The 11,574-nt window shown below is 48.3% G+C and overlaps 1 gene segment (V, D, J or C); it reads left to right on the forward strand.

Moving 5' to 3' along the window:
• Positions 1-1,526: 1,526 nt before the first annotated feature.
• On the forward strand, positions 1,527-5,453 carry LOC128824945 (immunoglobulin lambda constant 1-like). The segment is given in 2 exon segments: positions 1,527-2,064; positions 4,809-5,453. Coding segments are annotated over 2 exon segments (375 nt in total).
• Positions 5,454-11,574: the final 6,121 nt, after the last annotated feature.

Consider the following 11,574-nt stretch of genomic DNA (forward strand, 5'->3'; position numbering starts at 1 on the left):
CAGGGAGCCGGAGAGCCGTGCTTTGCTTTAAAATGCAGAGTTGGGAAAAGTGTCTTACAGATTCACTCCTCATCGTCCCAGTGCAGAGTCTTGGGGTGAGAGCAGAGTTGGGCATATGCTGTCTGAGAAAGATGTTGCCGTATTATTTCATCTGAGCTAACCCATGCTGTGCTTCAGTACACAAAGCATGCACAGCCCCTCCTCTGTATTTTTCCCTGAGCACTTTACAGAAAGCTGAGCTCTCCTGCATCTGTATAAAGACTTATGCCTAAACCACCCCAGGGTTTAGCCAGCATAGACCCTGGTGGAGGCTCCCAGTCCATCTAGACACCAGCTTGCTGCACAGATGAGCTGCAAACCTCCCCGCATGGGAGAGCGCTGGGGGGTGGGGGGCACCATTGCCCACAAAGTAGACTTCACTGTTCAATACATGAGCTTTTCTTTCAGTTCCCGTACATTAATTCTGACACTTAGCCGGACTCTATAGATACCAAAGAGAGAAAGAAGTTCACATTTCCAGACAGAGGGATGGTGCAGTGCTCTGGAAGGACAAATGAAATCCGCTGAGTAGAGAGAGGGATCACAGTTAAGATCTTCGTTGCTGATGCCTGGAGTGAGAGGGGGTTAGCATCACAAGTGAACAGTCTACTGGGCACCAGGAAGTGAATCTGCCCCATGAACCTCTGGAGGGAGAGGAGAGCTCTGTAATGCTGAGAGTTTGAAATCTACACCTTTAAAGGCAAGAGGGCCTGGTTCAATTGGCAAAAAGATCAGAATACAGATACAGGCTGAAGTTAATTCTCCAGGCTGCTTCCAGATTGCTGTATCCTGCCGTATTATTAAATGACCAGTCTCTATTGGTACAAAGACTTGGTAAATTCAAGTTTACCAGACAGACACAGCCTTAATAGTCCCAGAAAAACTTGGAGGTTCCTGACTGGTTTTCAGCTACCAAATCAGTCAGGAAAACCTGTACTGAACCTACTGCTAGGCCCTAAAGCAAGGATGATGTAGATTTTATTCCCTGGGAAATAAACCGTAAGCACTGGGTCATTGTCTCACAGCTCCAGACATATCCTGAACCAGACACCCTATTGCCAAGGGCCGACACAGCAACATCTCCTGTGAATATGGGATGGAGCAGCTTCTGCCCTCGTCCTGGAGTCTCCTGAAGATGCGGATCAGATAAGGTACAGCACAGTTATTCTAACTTCTCCCATAAGACAATAATGACCTCTACAGAGAATGGTATCACTTACTATAACAATGCAGTACCAGTTTTCACACATCATTTCCAACATACTGCATTCAGTGGTCAATTGTCCTGGCTCTCCAGTGCTTGACATAGGTTCTCTGACTTCATTTTTAAGTGTTGCAATCCTGCAAAACCCAGAAGTCTGACCTACCTAATACCCGCTATATCCTCTAAAGGATTGCACATGAAAAACAATGAAACTGTGAAGCTATATGGGATATAAATGCAGGAATTGGCCCTTGCTGTTCATGTTTATAGGTGCTCCAGGTTCTCCACAGAGGAGCCCATCTTATCTGCAAAAGACCTCTGAATCAGTGAAGAGCAGAATGTTCTGTTATTCTGTCCAAGTGTTCTTCCCACAGAAGACTACACTTCCAGAAACATTGGCGCAGCAACAACCAATGATAAGCATCAAGTGCTGGAACTATAGTGTGGTTCTTCCCAGGATATCCAGTAGGTTTCCCCTACTGAAATGTCTGGCACATATTCTCCCTTTATTCTGCATGAAGAGATCCATGGTGGTGGTCATTAGACTGGAGGTAGCAACGTTCTCATTCTACACATGGTGTCCACGTGGGAGCACCCTGCTGTGCGAATGCCCAACCAACATTTCATTCATTGGACCCAGGAGTCTCCTCAGAGAGAAGGAATGTCATCCTGATCTCTGGCATCACAGAAACGATCCATCAGGAACTGGACAATTCCTGATTCAGCACATCCATGGGGTCACCTTCTGCTTGGAGGTTTTTGCACAGCCATGTACCACTGTGCGTATGTCTTCGGAGGAGGAACCCAGCTAACCGTCCTTGGTAAGTAACTGCAATATTCCTCTATTATCATTGTCCAGCTAGTTTATTACTTGTTTTTAAAAAAACTTTGCATCTTTTTGTTCCAGCCCGGGTGGTATAATGTATCACACAAATAGTTTTCTTTCCTTTTACTCTGTGATTAAGAAGGGGCTTGTGATAAATTCTGAGGCTAGAACTACAAGTGAAGTATTTTGTCTTTTTAAAAAACTGATATAAGTTTCTCCCAGGAGTGAAATTTCTAAGTTCCTTGCCCTAGTTTGTTTGATGTTGGTTGTTTTTTTTAGATCACAGAAGGTTTTTTTTTGGGGGGGGGGGGCGAAACTGTGAGCCAGTCAATTAGAATTCTGCTAGTTTATGCCCCAGGAATGTTTTTGGTTTTCCTCCTTTCTTTGAAGGATACCCCCCGATACAATCATTTAGAAAGGGAACGCTGTGCTTTTATATAGGATCATTGTTTTTCAGAAGACTGTTGTGTCACCAAGACAAACTGCCACTCGGCTTCTGAGACAAACCAACACTTGGTTTGCTTTCTTCTTCTAGTTCAGATTTCCACCAATACCCAGTGTAGGGCAGGAGTTACATTGTTAAAGTTAAAAGTGAAAAAAGGGGGCTTCTTAATTCAGGTGGCTGCAGGTTTCCCCTGCTGAAACTCCTGGCACATATTCTCCCTTTATTCTGCATGAAGATCTCCCACTGAGCTTCATGTGAAATCAAGGGGAGGGTGAGATATATTAGGCTCTTTTATGACAGTCTCCAATATTAAAATGTACTTAGAAGAAATATGGCAAGGAGTAATTAGTGACAGGCCTGGGCCATCTGGGTCCTTGTAGTCAGGGGAACATAGAGACTCTCAGCATTTATCAAACCTGCAGTACATTTGGGGAAGCAGTCAGAGTTTTGCCATTGACTGCGGTGGGACCAGAGTTTCACTCATTGTGCCTTGTGAGGCTCTCAGAGCATTTTACAATAGTGGTTACGATTCCTTACGTCACAGCTGGGGAATGTGAAGTGCAGAGGTGAAGTGACCTGCCCAAGGTCTTACAGCACATCAGTATCAGAGTCAGGACTAGTGCCCAGGTCTTCTCACTCACCCTCTCCCGCTCTAGACCTCCCTTGCTAGACAGTTCTATTTACAAAGGGTCACCTCCTCCCCAGCCAAACTGTCACCATCGGCAACAGTTACCACATCAAATCGAGCCAAACACAAAACGCTCAATGCCTAAACTACGGGGCTTTATTAAAATAAAAGGGAAACTTTCCTGAAGGGTTACAATAGCACTGAGGCTTCCAGCTACAATAGGGACTTGAGAGCTAGACAGATTTAGGTTTCCCCAAAACCTATAACACAAAGAGCTTGTCAGTATTTTAGAGGGGAAAACTACTGAGGTTAACAGAAAATGAAGCTTAAAGGCTGCAAGACCCTGCAGAACAATGTTCCTAAAATTTTGACGCTTAGGAAGAGGAAGCCTCCCTACGAATATATTAGCCTGTTTGTGGGATTGTGTCCTTAAGCAGCAATTTGGACTGGAATAATCCAAGAACACTACATCAAACAGATTATACGGCAAGCTCTGGAATTGCCTTCATTTGCTTTGCTGAACTCTGAATTTTCATGGCATTCTCGGGGCCGGGGGGGGGGGGCAGGGCATGGAGGTGTTTGTTTTTTCTTGCCTTGCTAGTGATAGGTCTTTTAAATAAGACTTGAACTCACTTTTTGAAAATGCATCTAGTTACTGACTTGGGTATGAACTGTGAAACGTGCTAGATACTTAGGACTAGATTCTGATCTCAGTTACACCTGTGTAAGTTAAGAGTCACACTACTAAAGACAATGGAGTCAGTACTGCTAACGGGCTAGATCGTTATCTAGGGCCTGATGACCGTCTTTCCATTCAATTCAATGGGCGTTGGATCACACGCTCGCTCTTAAGTTTCCCGTCTTTATTTAAAACTGATAAAATCCGTGGAAGAAAAAAGCTGAAAAGTGGGTTTTATAACATTTTATGAAATAACTTAAAAAAAAAAAACTCCCTCAAAAATACAATGTTTGCAGCTTTGAACGTTATTTTCAGCGTAGCCTAATGGAGATAATTATCTCCGCAATGTCTGGGACCTTGCCTCAGGAGTGCAGGGCATAGGAAGAGGCTAACAGTTGGATACAGTAATTGAAAGGGAAGCATTTTTCAACAGACGGGGCACCCAATTTTCTGTAACTCCAGCCATGCAAAAACTAAGTAAGTGTTCTCAGCTATGGCTCCAAGGTACAATGAAACCACTAATCAGATGACACTCATGACCTCAAAGACTAGCTGCATTTGTTTAGTAGCGCCATGTACAGCTCGGAGCATGGACGCTGGCAGCTGTAGTATGCTGTTATTGATGAGAGTTCGGTGCAATACCTCTGTCAGATGTTTTTCCTGATAGCTCTCAGCACGTGCACCTCTGAAGTCTGAGTCAGGGCCCAATCCTCAATTCTTACTCCTCTAAGTAGTCCTTACACAGCTAGCCCCATTGTAACATTAAAGTCATTGAGAATATGCACATTGGTCATAAATATTCACAGCAATAGTTGGACTCCAAGCTCCATTGTCATATGGGAAAAAAAACTCAAACTGAATGAAAATTGGCGATCATACCCATTTAGCTCTGAAATCTTTTCCTTCCTTCTGCATTGGCAGTTTCTAGAATTCAGCTGATGTTAAACATTCTCCTTAATCCTCACAATGAGTTTCCTTGTCTTTTAGGTCAGCCAAAGGCATCTCCCACCGTGCACCTCTTCCCTCCATCCTCAGAAGAGATAAAAACAAAGAGCAAAGCCACACTGGTGTGTCTGCTGGGCAGCTTTTACCCAGGGTCAGTCCAAGTCATCTGGAAAGCTGATGGCCAGCAGATCTCCACTGGAGTGGAGACGACCAAACCCTCCAAACAGAGTGACAACAAGTTCATGGCCAGCAGTTACCTGTCTCTGGATGCATCAAAGTGGAAGACCCATGAGACCTACACCTGCCAGGTGACACATGATGGGAAGAGCTTCGAGAAGTCTCTGAAGAGCTCAGAGTGTTCTTAACAGGGGGCTCCGCTGGTTCCTGTGTCAGTCACTAGAGAGTTTCCCAGGGGAGCAGCAAAACTGCTTCCTGTTTGATGTGATCCCTTTGATACCCACTGTTATTCCCATGTTCCCACTGCTCTCGCCCCTCTGCATTCCCTGGAAATGTCCTCCCTGCTTCAGCCTCTGATGCAGCCTTGTTACGCTATTAACAAAACCAGAAACATTCAGCTATCGCGGTGTCTGTGCAGAGTTAAACCTCTTCTGTCCTCTTCACACTTACTGACTGTATTTGAACTATTTACATTATCTTCCAATAAAACATGTACCTTTATCATCCAAATGTTCATCCTTCTGCATCTGAATCTCTTTTGCGTTACACTTTTTCTTAGCTACTTACTACACAGCTAACAGCACAGAGCTGGGGTGTTAGTCCTTGGGAGTCATAGAAGAGCTAACGATTGATCTGATCTAAGGTGGTAACACCAAACCCAGGGGTTCCTACTGCAGAAACTCTCCCCTGAAGCAAGTTCTGTTGGTTAATTACAGAGGACCAAATTCTGCCTAAATCCCATTGAAGTCAATGGGGCTAATCCCAGAGTAAGATGGGATACATTCCAAATGAGCAAGGATGACAGAATGCAGAGATGTTTGTGTAATGCAAATGCTCTAGTTATAATTCAATCAGAACAATCCAGGCTTCTCTGAGGTTTATAGCTCTATGCTGCTCATAGTTTCTGATGAGTCAGTTCACACTATTGGACTCTTAAATACAATTGTCTAGTCTTGCAGCAAAACCACACACCGTGTTGAGGTATTATTTCCCCTTAGCGCAATGACAGTGTCTAAACCTGCAGATACAATGGACATACCAGACAGCAGCACTTGGGTACCGCTGGGAACCAAGTTCCTACGGAGGAGTTATCAAAGACTCCAAGTGCCCAGGTTAGATGCAACCAAAGGAGATGACTTTATTAAAACAGAGTCTTCAGTAATGATGTACACTTTAAAATAATAATTGAGGAGCTCAAGGGGTGTGGGGAATGGGTTAAATCAGTTTGCTCATGGAAGGACTTGAAAAGGGGGTATGCACCATCTAGCACTAGTGTTTGGGGTACCCTCCCTGGCCCGCCAGGTTCTCCACCTCAGAAAGAGAGTTCGGAATTGGGGACAGAGGAAGAACCTGTCTCCTTCTTTCCTCCCTCTACCCAGATCTGTACAATGGACACTGGCCAGTACTATGCATGGTGGAATGAAATACATGCGCGCACACACAGGGAGGGAGCTGTGAGATGGAGCCAATGAGTTGGCAGTCATGTTTTAAAACATTTACTTATTAAAAGGCTCCAGGCACAGAGTAACTTTTCTTTTGCTCAGTTGCTACAATGTAGTTGTTTCACCTGCATTGACATTTGAGATGGACCCAAACTCGAAGTCCTGCTCTGGATCTCGATCTCAAACACCCCAAAGATCATGATAGGGTGGGTGGGGTGGGGTAAGGTAGGGTGGGTGGGGTGGGGTGGAGGGAGGGAGAAGAGAGGAGAGGGGGCCTTTAGCTCAAGTTTTTGCCTCTACGTTGGGGCATGAATCCTCCGCCACTCAGAGTTCTGCATCCGGGAGAAACTGGGCCTGATCCTCTCTCGCTGACCCCCGCTTTACAAGGGGCTCGTTGTGCTGACGTCAGTGCAGTTTCTTCCAGTTTACCCGGTTGCAAGTGAGGGGGGAAATCAGGCCCAGGATGTTTCTTCTTTCTCCAGCGATGGAAGCCAGCGATTAGCATCAGCGTTACAAACCCCCTCACTAGCCCCTGGCTGCGACCATAGCACCCGTTAGCTAACAGCCATGGTAACCAGAGAGCACCATGCTGAGGCTATTTAATGGTGTCAGCGATGGGATAAAGAAACGAGGTTCTGCTCCTAGTGGCCAAGTCTCCACATCCCAAAATTACCACCGCAGACGGCCCCTTTATGGGCCTTTACAGCGGAACAGCCAAGGGCTGAATTGGCCTGGACATTTGGGCCCACTCACCCTAGAGCCAGGCCTTCCCACTTAGGGTTGAGGCACATTGGCAGGGCATCATGGGGAAATCCTACATGCTACACCTCTAAAGAGGGCTTCGGGCTCTAGGCCTGCCATTCCAACCCCTTTCCTAAGCCCTTCAGCCCTGGGTGCCCCAAGTTAGGGACCTAAGTCCATATTTAGGCACCAAATTGTGTGGCTTGGTTCTCCGAGGTGCCAAGAACTGCAGCTGCAGCTGGAACCAGAGCAAAAATATTGGCCTAAAAAAATAAAGCGATAGAAGAATGGTAAAAAGAAAGTGTCCGGCAGACCCCTAGTGCCCCTTAGAGGGGTAAAAGCAGGACGGAGCTCACACGAGTTATGAACAGGGCTGCGCATGATGGGTCATTACCCTGAGAGATGGTCTCTTTGAGTACAGAAAGCCATGCACGCAGGTAGGCACTTGAAATCATTGAGGAACGGCAAAGGCAGGTAATGACCTAGTGTCCTTAATGACATCAGTTATCAGGTTTCCAGGCCGGCCCCATCGAAACCAATGGAAGCTCTGCCATTGACCTCAGCTGGGAGCAGACAGGCCCTTACTGCTTGGAACGGCTTCCCTATTAGCCAGAAATCTCTTCACTTCCCAGAGAGTTGGACATTCCTTCATGGAATCCATCCAAAGCAAACACTTGGAGCCAGATTCTCTGCTGTGGCCAAGAGCCGCTCCATACAGCAGGGGATATCAGGGGTCAGGATGAGGACATCAGGGGGTCAGTTACAGCTCCATGATTCTGGGCATGATCCAGAGCCTGTGGGTGTTTTTCCATTAGTTTCAGTGGTGTTTGGATCAGGTCCTGTGAGCCCAGCTGTCCCCAGCAGGCTCAGAACAATGGGACGAGACTGGACCTCTAACCCTGCCCCCAACATATTTGACTTGAATTCAGCTCTATAAATGGGCGAAGGGGTGGGGGTGGAGGAGTGTATTCTATACAAACCAGTTTGCCCATCCCTACAACCCTGCTAGGACCACCCTGCTGAGTGTTCCCAATAAGCTCATTTCACTTCTTGTGCCAGGAGTTTCTACAGAGAGAAGACATCTCATCCTGCTCTTGGGCATCAGAGGAATAACCCCAAAGGAGTTTTTCCATGCTGGATTCATAACACGAGTGGGATCTTCCTCTCACTGATTGGGAGGTTTTTGCATGGGTGTGTATCATGGTGGTGGATCTTCGGTGGAGGAACCAAGCTGAACATCCTCAGTAAGTAAGTGGAATAGCCTTGTATGCTCTCCTCTCTAACTGAGACAATTTTTTCCTTTCATAAAAAGCAACAGAGGGTCCTGTGGCACCTTTGAGACTAACAGAAGTATTGGGAGCATAAGCTTTCGTGGGTAAGAACCTCACTTCTTCAGATGCAAGTAAGTCATCTTTTCCTTTCATGTGCATCTTTATACTTTTAATCTTTTTCTCTGGGACAGGTACTTCTCCTGTGAAGAGTGTTCAGAAATTGTTCTCTTTTGCAAGATACCACAAGGTGCTGGTCAACTAGGAGCAGCCTGAGGGTCCCAAAACCCCTAGACTCTTTCCAACAGCCTTTTACAGAAGTTTTAGATTTCAGTTATGGGGAAAATACTGTCCGGTGGCCAAGCTGCATAGGAGCCCCAACATTCATCACATAGCTCCTCTAAACTGGAAGCCAACTCCTCCTTTAAAGGACAGGTTTGGGAGTCTCCTTTCTCAGCCATTTACTGCATAAAGCCTGAATATTGTGGCCATAATTTTCAAAGGTGGCCACTGATTTAGGGTGTCAATTTTTGAGCCCCATAGATCCCCATATCTGAAAATCAGGCTAATTCCCAGCTCCCATTGACTTTAATAGGAGTTCTGGGGGCTCAACAGCTCTGAAAATCAGGACTACGTTCTCTCAGGCCGGGCAGTGCAAACCAAACCATCCACCTTAGAAAAATCAGCTCTAGCGCTCTGCAGTAAGTCCAGGCAGGAGCTGTAAAGTCCCAGCACTGGACTCTCCATTCATTTCAAGTCCCTGCCCTGGTGTGCCTGACGAGCCCCCGCCCCTCATCTGATTATTTTTCCCCACTAGAGAGGTCTCTGGAAGTTGCAGGAAAGCCAGTTTAACTCAGGCTGTTCTGCTTTCCGGCGGGGAGAGGAAATCTCACTAATTATTGATGAAAAGATTTGCTGAACCGTGTCCTGAAGCACCAATTTGGAAGTGAATAATCAATGAATAATGAGCGACTGCAGCATCCTCTCTGCAGCTTGGCTTCGTTCTGGGAGCGAGGTGAACTTCAGGGGCTCGGTCCGTTGCAGCTGCTCTTGCTAGTCAGAAGTCTTTTAAACAAGACTTGACATTCGTCATTGAAAATGCCTTTTTATGGGTTGCTTGTTTATTTAATGGTCCCCTTTTACAAGGGGATTCAGCAGGTGCCCCCGGCAACTCTATTGAAGACAATCTCACTGACTGCTATGGGAGCTAGATCACACTCTAGCTGATTTTAGTATCGGAAAAGCAGCTTACGGGAAGTGATGGGGTGCTGGGTGTCTAAGCAGTGGCCCTGCGCCGAGGGTACAGGGCAGAGAACGTCCCCATTTTTATTCCAAAGTCACCTCCCCAGTAAGAGGGACCAGCTCGTTGATGTGATATAAAACTCACCCTGGGCTCTATTCTACCCTGGTTCTGATACCGGTCTCTGAGCATGCACTGAGCAACGCGAGTAACATCTGTGGCTCATGGTGCATTGCCTCACTCCTCCTCATTGACGAAGGACACTTTAGGAAATGCCCCTCGGCTCACTGCGGGGGTAGACGGGTGTCCAAAGAGGCCCTGTCGCTGCTCTTGCTGTTATGGCTCCCCACAGGAGTGGGGCCCAGGTGCCGTATGCATTGGGGCACTCCAGCAGCTGCTCCATGCCTAGCTCCTTTATCTGCTGGAGTAGTGGAGTTAGTCAGCTGGGGGCAGCCCATGCACTAGTTCCGAGTCTCTCTGTTCTGCGAGTGGGGCGGCCCAAGGCAGGACGAGGCTCATGGCATTTAGCCACAAGCCCAGAGTAAGGGGGTGCTGCGGAGTCCTACTGCTGCAGGAGACCTCAGACAAGGGTGGGCCCAGTAGGCTGCCAAAGGGTGCTTCCCCAGGTACAACCACCTGCCCTTCCCCCTCCAGGCTCAGCATCTGCTCCTCAAGGAGCAGGACGAAGGAATGAGCGTGTCCTGAAGCGCAGGGCTTCCTGGGACTGCTGTGGTGGGCACCCCTTGCCAGGGGCCTGGAGGGAAGCCTCTCGCTTTCCCCTCTGGGTGCAGCTCAGTGGAAGACCCAGGAGACCTACACCTGCCAGGTGACACATGATGGGAAGAACTTTGAGAAGTCCCTGAAGAGCTCCAAGTGTTCTTAGCCCTCGAATCCCCAGGGTGCTCGGCCAGTTTCTGTGTCAGTCAGCAGGGGGTTCCCCAGAGGAGCCAGGAACCATAATGCTGATTTCCAGTAACTCTGCTTCCTGTTTGATGTGGGGGGGATCTTTGCTGATCCCTTTGAGATCTGCTCTTATTCCCATGTTCCCACTGCTCTCGCCCCTCTGCATTCCCTGGAAACGTCCTTCCTGCCTCTGATGCAGCCTTGTTCTGATCTCAGTATAGCCAGAAACATTCAACGATTGCTTTGTCTGCGAAGAGCCACTGGGCGTAATCCAGCAGATGTATATAACTTGGAAATGCTTTACGTAAAGGTAACAATAGACCAGGGCCGGTGCTACCATTTACGCAAGCTAGGTGGTTGCCTAGGGTGCCAAGATTTGGGGGCACCAAAAAGCGGTGCCCCCAATTTTTTTTTTTTTTTAAACAGCGTTCCTACGCCCCTTCCCCGAGCGTGCAGTCGCCGCTCCACTTCTCCTGCCTCCCAGGCTTGCAGGGCCAATCAGCTGTTTGGTGCTGCAAGCCTGGGAGGGGAGGAGAATTAGAGCTCGGGGAGGAGGCGGAGTAGTGGTGAGCTGGAGTGTGGAGGTGCCCCACGGCTCCCCAGGCGGGGGGGGTGGGGAACTGCCACGGGGGTGCCTCAGGGTGGGTGGGGAGCTGCCGCAGGGCTCCCCACCCCAGCTCACCTCTGCTACACCCCCTCCCCGAGCACGCCGTCGCTGCTCCACTTCTTCCGCCTCTGAAGCTTGCAGCACCAATCAGCTGTTTGGCGCCGCAAGCCTGGGAGGGGAGAATTAGAGCGGGGGCGGCGCGCTCAGGGAGGAGGCGGAGCAGAGGTGAGCTGGGGTGGGGAATTGCCGCACGGCTCCCTGGGGGGAGAGCTGCCGGAGGGCTGTGGGGGGAGGCGCAAGGTGGAAGTTTCACCTAGGGCACGAAACTTCCTTGCACCGGCCCTGCAATAGACACACGCATAGCATGGCCCGGCCCTGCACCCTAGCCCTCCCTAACAGGAGTGGGTGACGCAGTACTTGTAGATGCATT

This window comes from Malaclemys terrapin, chromosome 16 (assembly GCF_027887155.1).
Source record: "Malaclemys terrapin pileata isolate rMalTer1 chromosome 16, rMalTer1.hap1, whole genome shotgun sequence".
In the NCBI taxonomy this organism is placed as follows: Eukaryota; Metazoa; Chordata; order Testudines; family Emydidae; genus Malaclemys; species Malaclemys terrapin.